At 43.7% G+C, this 13,359-nt stretch overlaps 1 protein-coding gene across 6 annotated transcripts in view; it reads left to right on the top strand.

Annotated features, from left to right (window-relative positions):
• The window catches only part of GAS2 (growth arrest specific 2), a 118,864-nt gene that overhangs the window by 47,543 nt on the left and 57,962 nt on the right, over positions 1 to 13,359 (top strand). For all 6 annotated transcript variants that reach the window (XM_082210928.1, XM_082210930.1, XM_082210927.1 and 3 more), the window contains one exon: positions 7,477 to 7,618. In XM_082210928.1, coding sequence (XP_082067054.1) covers positions 7,477 to 7,618 — 142 coding nt within the window. The remainder of the gene's footprint in view (positions 1 to 7,476; positions 7,619 to 13,359) is intronic.

Consider the following 13,359-nt stretch of genomic DNA (forward strand, 5'->3'; position numbering starts at 1 on the left):
TTCACTGTTGCAAGTCTATTGCCCATTGCACCTATCACATGCCTCTAGAATAGTGCTGTAACTAGTGCTTGAAACTAGAGGCAAAGAGGTTGATCCTGCCCTGCTAGGTCAGGCTGAAGACCCATCTAGTCCAGCATCGTTTTGCAGTTGCCAACCATATGCCTATGGGAAGTCTGATAGGGAACCAGATGCCTTAGGGAATATTAAAAATGCAATTGAGACATATCTGAGTTGGGCAGAAAACCACCAGGGCATGCCTGTACAAGGTTTATTGTGCAGCTGCAATGTTGTCCCCTATCTTCATTTATTCTTAAATGTGTTAATTGCTTTTCCAAACAACTTGCTGCTAAAGATGGCTCACAATTTTAAGAAAAGGTAAATTTAAAAATACAGATGAATATAATGCTACATTTATAACTGCTAAGGGCAGTAAAAGGTCATGTATCCCAAATGCCAAATAATAAAAATGTTTTTACCAGATGTCTGAAAGAATTAGGCAGGCCCCATTTATGGAGGGCGTTTCAACACTGAAGTGTCATAACAGTGAAAATTCAGTTCTGGGTTCTGCCTAGACTGTAGCCTTGCAGAAAGATGGAACTTGGGGAAGACTTCTCTTTCATATGGTGTACTTTGTAGATAAGCCAGTACTCAGGTGTTTTCCCTCAAAGAGGTACAATGTGTCTAAGGTTATGCACTTATGCAACACCCCAAAAAAGAGGACTAAAGAGGATAGGGCTTTGCATACAATTGGCATGTGCTATTGTATATGTAGGGACGCGGGTGGCGCTGTGGGTAAAAGCCTCAGCGCCTAGGGCTTGCCGATCGAAAGGTCGGCGGTTCGAATCCCCGCGGTGGGGTGCGCTCCCGCTGCTCGGTCCCAGCGCCTGCCAACCTAGCAGTTCGAAAGCACCCCCGGGTGCAAGTAGATAAATAGGTACCGCTTACCAGCGGGAAGGTAAACGGCGTTCCGTGTGCTGCGCTGGCTCGCCAGATGCAGCTTTGTCACGCTGGCCACGTGACCCGGAAGTGTCTCCGGACAGCGCTGGCCCCCGGCCTATAGATGTGAGATGGGCGCACAAACCCCAGAGTCTGTCAAGACTGGCCCGTTCGGGCAGGGGTACCTTTACCTTTACCTTTATTGTATATGTAGAGCCGTATTTATTTAAATAGAAATACAATGCATCTTATTGTAGTGGGGCAGACTGTGACAAGGTCCCCTGTTTGCTTGCCTAGCCTGCTTTCCAGGAGCTAAGGTAAGCAGCTTCAAGGCCTCTACTGTCCCTTCTTATGGTTCATAGATGTTCATATACAGTGGTACCTCGGGTTACAGACGCTTCAGGTTACAGATGCTTCATGTTACAGACTCCGCTAACCCAGAAATAGTACCTAGGGATCAGAACTTTGCTTCAGGATGAGAACAGAAATTGTGCAGCGGTAGCGCGGCGGCAGCGGGAGGCCCCATTAGCTAAAGAACTGTTTCAGGTTAAGAACGGACCTCCAGAACAAATTAAGTTCTTAACCTGAGGTACCACTGTAATTGTAGAATCGGAAGGAATCCCAAGGGTCATCTAGTCCAGTCCCCTGCAATGCAGGAATCCTGCCCACAGCTGTCCCTGGGTGGGCTTCAACCACCAACCTTCCGGCCAGATGTACAGTCAGATGTACTGATCCATTGCACCACAGGCTCAATGTTTGTTGTTTTTAAACCAGATAGCCCATCCAATAGAGGACTGCCTCAAACAGGGAACAGGAACCTCTTGCCTTTTGGACTACAATTGCCTAATCGCTGACCATTGACCTTGCTGGCTTGGCTGATGGGGCTTGGAGTTCAACAACATCTGAAGGGCTACATGTTCTCAATTACTGAAACAAAGAACTGTCCTCTTCAAATGGAGCTGCAAAGTAGGGCATGTGGCTGTTTTGTCATAGATTGGGCTAAATGTGCTTCCTTTGTCAAGGAGATCCCAAGCCTGAGAGGAACCACTGGGAAGGCCCTTTATGAGTTCCTAGCAAACGTTCATCAGATGTTGACAGTACTGAAAGAAAGATTGTCCTTGCCCACGACCACACACGCAGTGTATGGGGTGTGCGTGTTCACAACGCTACTTAAAGGGAGAAATAAAAGTGCACTTGGGCACAGCTAAGGACGTGTCTGTGGTGGGAGGGGGAGCCAAACGCCTTGGGTAGACCCCATGAAGCAATTATTTCAGTCAGAGTTCAGCCTGGTCTCCAGAAAAGAGCATGGAAGTTGCAGGGGCAGCAGCCAAAGCAGCTCTTTCTGCTCCTGGGTGAGGAGGAGGAGGAGAGTCTTTGCAAATGCTTTGGAGTTCCCTTCTGCCCACCGGGAAGCCGCAGCACCGAAAAGGGAGAGGTGGGGTCCTTGCTTGCTGGTGGGGAGCTTTGACAGAGAGCTGCTGGGAGAGGCTCCAGCTTCCCTGTTGAAACTGTTCCCACCCACCTCTTCAGGGCTCTCCTCCCGTGCTCCTGCCATGCACAGGATGCCTGGGAGGCAAGCTGCACACCTGGGCGTGCAGGGAAAGGAGAGGCCGCCGGCAATGATGCACAGCTCCCCCACTTGCTGGGGCACCCCTGAGAGGGCGGCACTGTGGCACAGAGCACCACTAAGGTCTATGGGAAAGACGGCTCTGGTTGGGTCCATCCACATTTTGCGTCACTATATTTTGGCCTCTCTCGTTTATGCATTTCTTTTTAATATCTTTAAGACACAAGCAATAATACTAGAGTTCCAAAGGTAGACATGATGCAGTTTCCCCTGAACTGTAGGCCTTATGTTTGACTTCTCCCCCATGTAAACAAACTCCTCTCTGTATGAAGAACCCTGTGGAAGCCGCCCAGAGTGGCTGGGGAAACCCAGCCAGATGGGCGGGGTACAAATAATAAATTATTATTATTATTATTATTATTCTATGTCAGTTCCTCCCTCCTCCGCATCCTCTTTGGGTGGGTGTTTAAAGATGGGATTCTGGCACCTACAATCTGAAGTGAAATGGTTCAAGAAAAACTCTTCTGTGTGATTCTACTGTATGTGTAGATCAGCTGGGGGGAAAAGAGAAGGGAAATGATAGCTTCTTTAGGCATAGTAAGGAAAACCTGAAACTCATTTTCTATAATCAGTGAATGATAGTAGTTATGAATGATTGCTGCAACCCCAAAAAATATTAGCTATCATATTTTGATAACCTGGGTGAGTCAAACTGTTGGGATCCTTTTCTGATAAGCGGCCTGGCTGACTACAACCCCCACTGTTTTAGGGCTTACTTATTCACAGGAATTTCAAAGGGAAATAAAGAAAGGGTAGCTTCTCTTTTTGAGAGATCTTAAAATATGCTTTGAGTCTCCCCAAAGCAAACATTTTAAAAGCAAAATTATGGAACCTCTTTTGGAAAAATTATATCAATCTATTTCTTTTTCCATGTGATTTCATAGAGCCAGAGCCCCTCTCGGGGTGCCGAAGCAAACCTGACCACATTTTTCCAGGCTGACATCATCTGTTTCACTCACACTTTCACATCCTGCATTAAACCTCCTGCATGCACATCAACAAGTCAGGATTGTAAAAGGAGTGTAACTGGGGAACTGTTTTTGGGTGATATTTGATAGGAGCAATTGTGCGCACTGCTGTTTTAGAGTAACTGTGGCTATAGTCTACTATGTCAACAAAAGTCACTTTTGCCATATGGAAACCTAATTATGTCAGGATGATCTGTTCCAAAACACTTTGGAGAAATTCAAGTCATTTAAACAAAAAGTAAATCAGTTCTTTTCTTTTTTGAAAAAAAAAGCATTTGAGAATCAACCTTCCTTAAATAACAGTGTTCATATTTCAGAGTTAGAACTTACAGTTAACAGATTTGAGAATAATAAAAAGGACTTTTTAGTTATTTTTAGGTGGTTGAGAATTTATTAGGTGAGAAGAAAACATAGATATTTCCCCACAGTCCTTCAGTATAAGTTTAATCTTACTTTCATTTAAGGCACTGAGTAAAATTCTGGCTCTATGGATATAAATGGCAAAATGCTCCTTGCCTCCCCACTTCAGTGTCAGTAGTATTTTTAATAATAAACAACAACTGTCCCACACATTAAAGCACATTCAAAGCATATAACCTCCCCTGAGGGAATGTAGTTTACCCCTCACAGAGAGACAGTTGCTAGCAGCCTTGACAAACTACAGTCCCCAGGATTCTTTGGGGGGAAGCCATGTGCAATGAATGTGCTTTAAATGTATGGTGTTAATGTGACTGATGGTATTTTGGTCTCCTGCACATGTTTTGCCCCATTAATGGGAATTCCTTTTGCGTGAGCCCCATTGAGGTACAGTAAAACTGCATACGGACAGTTCCCATGCATTTCGATAGGGCCCTTGTCCAGCAGAAGTTCTTCATCACACTTAAATATAGTGCTGTAGAATATTCTTGCAATGACAATTTTAACGGGAAGAACCAAATATGTGACGTTCACTCACAATCCCTTAAGCATCAACCAGAAATGTTAAGGAAGTCCTGGGCATTCCAGAGCATGCTCAGTTCACTTGGGTCATTGGCCAGGCCTCTGGTACTCATTGTAGGACTCTATCCTACAAGATGTGTGACACAATCCAGTGGTTATACAAAACAGGGAAAGTTGGAATGTAGGAAGCTGCCTTATACTGAGGCTGACTATTGAATCCCCTAGCTCAGTGGCTGACAGACGCTCTCCAAATTCTCTGAAGATGCCATGGACTGAATCTGGGGCCTTCTCTGTGTAAAGCTCTAACCCTGAGCTCCTGCCCCCCCCAACTACTGCACTCTGCCCTCAAGAAACAGAAAGGTGGATAGCAATAAATACAAGCTTCTGTCCAAGGAAGCCTGGCCATTACTGATATCACTGATGGCCAGAGGCCATCAATACTTGCATAGAAGAGGTGTCAGCAGTTGTCATTTGTTATACAAATGACAAAGGAGCCTTGATAGTATTCAGTTTTATTCATTGAAGTAGACCTCCATGACTAAATTAGGTTCATTATTTACATTGTGTCTACTCTGAGTAGGATGTAGTTGTATACAACTCGCTGTCATGTTTGGCATTTGAGAAGCCCCCAAACAAGCTTTGAAATCACCCCAGGGGGTTCCTGGATCAGAGCTTGAAACCACTTTGCACTATGTGATTTACATACATTTAAAAAGACCGGTTCTGGTATTTGACCTGCATCCCAAACAGGAGGCAAAAGGGAAAGTCAGAGGAAGGAAAGGAAGTGTCTGGCCAGTGCATCCCCTTCTGCATCAGTTACGTCCCAATGATATGATGCTGTCTTGCTGCTCCTTCTGCACGATGGTTGCTCCAAGCAGTGAGTCACTTCTGTGGTTTGGCAGCTGCTTTCTGGTTTCTCTACAGGCTGCCATCTGGAGAGTTTGGTGGTGACATAGTGGCTTGAGCATGTGCTTTTTGCGTTGTGGCTCCAGTTCTCTGGAATTCTCTTCCCTTCGAAGTGAAGCACGCTCCAGCATTGTCATGTTTATGTCGTCCGTTAAAAACTTTTCTTTTCTCTCCAATTAGCCTATTTTATTTCTGCAGTTTTTCATTCGTGTTAGTGTGTATGTCTTAATACTGTTTTATGATCTGGATTATCTTTCATGTTCTGTTTTCGTTCTCCACTCAGGTATTCTCTGAATATAGAGCTACTTGTAAATTCATAAACAAACAAAGAAAATGTGTGGGGAGAAGGAAGGGACCCCAACATTGTAAATTTGCCAGTAAAAAACACCTAACTCAGTTTATATACCATTATGAGTTTGGGGAAGTAGGTTCTGTACAGAGACCCTTCTAATCCCTGGATCCAGCAAGTGTTAACATCTAATCGAGGCTTCTAATTCTTGGACTAGCCAGGTTATCCTCTTGGTGAGGTGTAGGGAGAACAAAGGGAGAGGCTTTATGGGAGACGGCAAATGGGTGGGACAGATAGTGAAAGGTCAAAAGCCAAAGTTGAGAGCTGAGATTTTTTTTTTTAGGTAGTGAAGTGACTTAGAAGGAAAGCAGCAAGCTGGGGCGAGAGCCAGAGCAACATTTGACAGCAGTGTCGGATTTCTGTTTGAATTCAAGGCTGCAGCTATGGGAGAAACAAGACTCTCTTGGGGTGTTGATGCTGTGAGCCCCTCCATCATAGGCTCAGGTTGTATATATGTGTAAATGAACCATATATCATAAAGACACCACAGTCTCTGCTGTGCTACATTCCCAAAGGAAACATATATGCCTAGAACCCCTGGAATATTGCACCGTTTGGAGATTGGAGTGGCGTGCATTACCTACTGTAACAGCACCCTCTCTGTTCCCAAAACTATTGCATCACTTCAAGTGGTCCTTTGGGCTTGGATGCTATATCAGCTGTGATTTCTTTGTCAGTAGCTGAAGTTATGTGAAGCCCATTCAATCCCATGTTGTTTGGCTTCCTTTCCCCACTACCCCCTCCCCCCGCTCCAGTGTTTTGTGACGCTTCCAAGAAATTATTTGGGACTAGTTTTTTTTACCCCTTTTTTCTTTTCACAAGCAATCTATGTCTGGACATGGAGCTGGAAGCTTTTGCAGACATCATTTGAGCTTCTCAGCGCTTGGCTTACAGAAAATCTTGCATTTTATAACCAGATCCAGAACAGAAGCAGATACTCCATAAATCACTTTAATGGCCAAGCTGCACATTTTAACTATTTATTTTTAGTCTTGCTTGCTCTGGGATGAGAAAAATTTGAATGTGTATGGCACTGTCACACCTATGTATCCTGCCAAGCGGAACCCCTCCCCTTGTTCTTAAAAGTTGATGTCATACAAAAACTGGCCATTTTTAGCAGTAAGGCTGAGAAAGTGTATTCATCTCCAGCCCTCTTAAAATCCCAATCATCTACAAGTTTTATGTATCCTGTAAGTGTAGACGGAGGATGAGAAGAGGGGCACTTTCACCTGATCCAACACCCCTTTAAGCCCAGCACATAGGGGGTTTGGGTTGAAGCCCAAATATCCCTCTTCCCCCTACCACCAGAGGGGTCTATAAAAGACTGCATAGGGAGTCTGGGTAAAAAAGAGGTCAATCAGGGCCCCTGTGCCTTTTGATACGTGGACGAGGGAATTTTCGTAGGTGTAGCTTGTCATGCAAGCTAAACTGTCTAAAATTCCCTCTTCTGCACAACTATTAAAGGTACGGGAATCCAATATTTCCTTTTTCTATTCACCTGCAATAGGTAGGGGCTATGAAAGATCTAGATGCATTTGAGTGGAAGTCTTTCCACAGCCCTCTGGGATCTGTATGTTCACACAATTACAATCAGTGTAATAAAACTAGGAATATTAAAAAACACACACATTCCTATTGATTAACTGGAAGCAGGCACACCCTGGGAATATTTATTGAGAGGCATGTCCAAATATTAATAAGCATCCTAAATCATCGTGTAATGTATAATTTTCTTTCTGTTTGCATTACAGATAATGCCGGTGAGGAGAATCCCATGCAAAGCCAATGCACCGCCTGGATCCTTTTTTGCACGGGACAATACAGCAAATTTTTTATCCTGGTGCAGAGATGTGGGAGTAGACGATACTTGTCTATTTGAATCTGAAGGTTTGGGTATGTGTCAACTCCTGCACATCACAATATCCATTGTACTTATATCGAAGCGTCAGTCATGTCCCTAGTGATTATCACTGGGGGCAGAATCAAATCAAGCTGTCTTTGAAATCATGACGCACCACTGAGTCACGTTTTTTAACAGAATGTTCTAGGCCATAGCTGCTTATTTGTTTTAAAATACTGCATTCAAAATATTACAGACACTGCCTTCTATTAAATGTGGTATTACTCTGAGTTGGGATGAAAATGAAGGATGTTTTGTGGAATTTCAAGAGAAAACCTGTTCTAGTTTAATTTCAACCACAGTCAGTTCATTCTGCGCTGCAATATTATGGATGCTTATCTTGTGAAAGTCAGTTTCACCACACACAATGGAACTTCTGTCTTGAATGCATACAGAACACCCAGTGCCATATTGATGGCTGCAGCAGGTCATGGATATTTTGATGTCAATAGTCACTAATCAGGATATTAGGGAGCAAGCATAACTCCACACTGTTACTGAATGAAGGGCCTTAGGCAATGCTTAGGCTGTTCAAAACCTCCTGGCATGCTAGCAGAGAACTCCACCTGTGGCAATGCACAGCGAATGACAGCAGGGCATGTTGGGTGTGGGAATGGATAAACCACATCAACTGCCCCTTTGTTTCCCTGACAAAACGGCACAACTTTATTTCAGCCCTGGGGCTAGTGTAGTTAATTCCCTCCCACTACTGTGAGTTGGTAGGAAAGAAGAGAGGAACTGAGCGCCCAAACCTCCTGCCCTATCCTCAGTGAATCTGCACAGTGTGTGTGACAGGTGGACCATAGGCAGATCTCTTTTCCTCTTTGACTTTGTTAGTAGATGTCAGGGGCTGGACTGAGGAGGAATGGTGGGGGCTGCCCCCCTTTCTCCTGAACCTTCCTGAGAACAGGAGGACAGTATATATTTAGAACAGTGGTTTGCAAAAGGGCATAGTTTAGAGGCTGCAGAGGGGAGAAACTGGGAAATATTGGAAGAGGAACAGCAGGAAGAAGAAACACCAGGGGAGAAACAGCTGACAGACTCAGTCTTTGGAAAGCATTCCTGAGCGCCCCTCTCCCAGGACCAGGCGAGCATTGAGGGTAGTCAAACAGCAGGCTCAGAGGCAGAAAGCCCAGATTAGCCGACGCAGGGGAGACGTAGAATAGGAGAGATGTAGTGGGGTGGGACTTTACTTGGAGCAACACCATTATCTAGGGGGTACTGTGTTCCTTCATCTCTCACTGTAAATATTGAATAAATTAATTGGTAAGAACTTTTATTGTCTATCTGCTTACTGGCTGCCACCGTGGGAGGGATCCCAGAAGCTTGACAGTAGCTACTGTAGAACTGGGAAGATGTCAAATTCTGCAGGACTGGACCTCAGTTGGATCACACATAATGTTTTACTTGTATATTCAAAATCGGCATTTTATGAATGAAGGAAGGAATAACTAAATGCTGAAACGTCTAAATAATATTAGAACTATCATTCCACTATGCATAGTTGTCAAGGGATGGTTAGCTGCTTGTGCTTAAAATTGTGCCCCTTCAGAGTTTGTGCGACCCCACAAACCTCTGTGTGTGACAGAGCTCCTCAGACATGTCTGCTCTAGTCACTAGTAGAGTCTGACAGTGGCTGTCTGCGGAAGCGCTTCCAGCAAAGAAGTTCCTTAACGGAAACACGTCTCCTGGACTCACGACGTGGCAGCTTCCGGCGCAGCATGGGTCTCCCTGCAGTTGCTTCTGACACCTCCCCGCTATTTTCGCTCGAAGTGTCTCTCACCCCTTTCTCTCCCCTGCTGCTTCCTGCCTGGGCTGCTGCGTCTCTCTCAGCATTACTGAGATCCTCCTCCAGAGACCCCCGCGCTCCCCCTGCTGGTCCCTGCTTTGGCTGTTGACTCTCTCCCAGTCTCTGGGAGCCTTACCACTTCCCTTTCCTCCGATGTCAGTTCCCTGACAATAGTTCTTGGTCTTTCAGTTGCTGGCTCTTGAAAAAGGAATTCTATCTACATACTTCATTTAAGTATGCTTATTGGATCATTATTATTGGCATCATTATGATATACTCCAAATATTTCCTGTATACTTAGCATGTGATTTTGTCAGCTAATTGTATGATTACTGTTCTCTTATTAAGCATATAAAAATAAATACACTCTGGAGTGCAAGAGAAATGTGAAAGGGGATGTTGCTGCATCATACCAGACCCAGTCGCTATACATTTCAACAACAACCAGAATTCTGTATGCCCAAGCATGGGAAAAATGATGAAGCAAGTAGATTGGTTCTGAATCCCCCTTCCCGTTTTTCAGAAAAATCTGAAAACAATGGAATATTATTAAATTTACAGTGATGTTAAATGGCGAAGGAAGACTAGTAGATGAGATTAGTAATCCAAAATGGCAATAGGGAATTTGGAGTGTTGGGAAGTGGTGTGGATTATATGTTGATGTAGAGGATTAGTAAAAGAATAGTAATAGTATCCTGCGGTTAGGATGTGAATAAGGATAAATATTGGAAGCAGGCGAAAGCCATAGAGAAAGAGACAGGCTTGATTTCTGCAGGAATCCGAGGTCGTGGCTATGGGAGAAGCAAGATCCTCTAGGGGTGTTAATGCTGTGAGCCTCTCCATCCTGGGCTCAAATTGAATATATGTGTAAATAAACCCTGTATCATAAAGACATCACAATCTCTGCTGCCCTCATTATGAGGAAACCAAACCCTGGGGTAAGCTCCTGGAACCTCTGGAATCTTGCACTGCTTGAAGATTGTGGTAGCATGCAACAATATTTTCCTGTGGAGGAAAAAAAGAAGAATTAATAACTCCAGTAAGCTAATTCTTATTTTAATTTCATACTTAGGCCAAAAACAAGTCCCAAGTGAACTAATAATTAAGCAGCAACACCAAAATTACTACAGCTCTGTAATAACTGCAATTTATTGCTTTGCACTGTGCACTTGAAACTGTTTAAATGAAAGAGGGATGGTATTACTGCTGGACTGGATCCAAAGTTGCCTTGCGTGAGTGAGTGAGTGGAAAGGCACCTTTACTCACACAAAGCTTCGCTGACTTCACTCTCCATCCCATCCCACACAGCTGCCCAACGCTGTTTGGGAAGGTTCTCCCAATAGTCAAGCGGAGACTTTGGTGGTGTTTCCAAAGGTCCGCAGTGGGGAGGAGAAAGGGGCAGGAAAGCCATATTGCATGAGTGGAACTTACCCAGACCCACCCCTTTATTTCCCCCAATAGCATTCATGATCAATTTGCCTACATGAAAATTGTACCATACTACTTAAACAACTCTAATTCCAACCCAGACCCTGGATTCATCAGCTGAGGCCCTTTTGCGTGTGCCTCCCTTGAGGGAAGGGTGGAGGGTGGTGATATGAGAATGGGCCTTTTCAGTAGTGGCTCTCCTCTTGTGGGAAAGCTCTGCCCAGGAATGTGCCATCACTATCAACTTTTAGGCAATAGGCAAAAAGGTTTCTTTTTATCTGGGCTTTCATCCTTTAATTTGGATGAATTTCATCCTTTTGAACTGTGGGATGTGTATCAATGTGTTATTTATTTTGTGCTGGTTTTATAATGTTTTTGATCTTTGTACTGTTTTGCCAATAATTTTGAGTCACTTTTGGGGAAAAACAACCAGTAACTGCAAATAATAATAGCATGTGTGTAGAGTTTTACCTATAACTCTTTGCTACATTCGGCAATTGTTTTATTTTGAAGTCATGTGGTTGTTTCCACAAAATGTAATCCTTCTTCCCAAACAATTACTGCTTTTGTTGTTGTTGCTGCTGCTGTTAATATAATTATTTCATCATTTTTTTAAAATACCAAAGTGCCTTACAGGATAAAAACTGAAATAGGAAACAAGTTCCAAATCAAATATAAGACAAGGACATAAAATGCTCATCCAAATAAATAAATTCTAGCCACTCTGCTTTTAGTCGCCAAGAAATAAAGGTGAAGGATTAAATAGTAAGATACAGAAGCTTGGAAAATGACTTTCCAGATTACACACTGACCTTTTTGCTGGCTGAGTCATCCAGTGAACTGAAGCAGAGTATGAGATGGACAATTTATTTTTATCTTGACCACCTCTGCCTTCGAGAAGCAACAATTTCAGCAAAGTCATAATCTTAATAATATAATTTTTCCTCCTTTCATGCTTATGACAAATCTCTTTTGATACAAAATTTAGGACAACCTTTTGCCTCAAGATTGCCTTTCAGCCGAAGATGAAGAGAATCAATTGTTTGGTTGGACTTGGAATCAAATAAAAAGTGAAAAGCTGTTGTGATGGAAGACAAGTCTGCTGGAGCACTAAATGAACTCACTGTGCTATCATCAAGAGGCTTCTGTTTTCCACTGCTCAAAAGGTTTTTCAGTGTGTGTAGCTCTTATCTCTATTGCAACTGATCTGTTTGCCTTCCTTTTCGACATTCTTTTCCTTGCATTTTTAATATGTGAGAAGATCGTGCTATCCTCATTCTGTCCTTGGCTTCTAATATTACTTATCATCATCATTACGTGATAATTATTAATGTATTTTATTACATCTATTCCAGGCATTTATATACCGCCCAAGTAAACATGTCCTCCACTCAAAAATCAAAATCAGACAAATAAGTACAGCTAATTAACAGCTAAAAATGCTCATTTTTAAATTATTTTTGGTGTTGGCATGAGGCATTATGACTAGACCACTCCAGCAAAACAATGTTAATGTGATGTTCCCAGCAACCGTCCTTTGTGAAATTCGTGTTGAGAGGTCTTCCAGCTGGACGTCCTCTTGCTCTGCTCTGCTCAAAGTCATTACGATGAAGTTAGCACAGCTACTTGCAGAAGTAACAACTTGTGCAAGTTTTTTGGGAAAAAGAATTATTACTGTTTTGGGGGCTGGGTGTGTGTGTGTGAATGTGGGAACAGTTTTTCCTCAGCCGACTACTTGTACTGGTGTTGCACAGCTACAGGTTTAGAGAGCTTGTGCCACACACATCATCTCGCTTATGGTGATGATGCAGACAATGTGCTTCATCAGGGCTTTCCCACTACCACAGAACTCTGGAAATCCACCTCAGTTACAAAGTTGGCCTACTTGAACCTCTGCCCCATCCCCCAACCAAGCTTCAGGGCCGTAGAGTGTAATCCCGTAGAATAACAGCTACCTAGGGTGGCGCTGTGGGTTAAAGCACAGAGCCTAGGACTTGCCGATCAGAAGGTTGGCGGTTCGAATCCCCGTGACGGGGTGAGCTCCCGTTGCTCGGTCCCTGCTCCTGCCAACCTAGCAGTTCGAAAGCACGTCAAAATGCAGGTAGATAAATAGGTACCGCTCTGGCGGTAAGGTAAACAGCGTTTCTATGCACCAGAAGTGGCTTAGTCATGCTGGCCACATGACCCGGAAGCTGTATGCCTGCTCCCTCGGCCAATAAAGTGAGATGAGCGCTGCAACCCCAGAGTCGGCCATGACTGGACCTAAAAGTCAGGGGCCCCTTTACCTTTAGAAAACATGATCCTCAGGACTGAACCTCATGGATAAGTTATCTTCTTATGGCTATGTACTGGATTATTTTCCAGCCTGCAAGCTGCCAGCAACGCACCCCTTGCTTTGTGTAAAATATTTTTTTAAAAAAACCCTGTCAGCACATCATTTCATTTATCAATTGCCATTTGCTCTGACTGAGCACTAAAGAGTGTTTTTCCCCAGGGGGAAAGTGGCAGGACAAGAGG

This window comes from Podarcis vaucheri (assembly GCF_965113315.1).
Source record: "Podarcis vaucheri genome assembly, chromosome: 1".
Lineage (NCBI taxonomy): Eukaryota > Metazoa > Chordata > Lepidosauria > Squamata > Lacertidae > Podarcis > Podarcis vaucheri.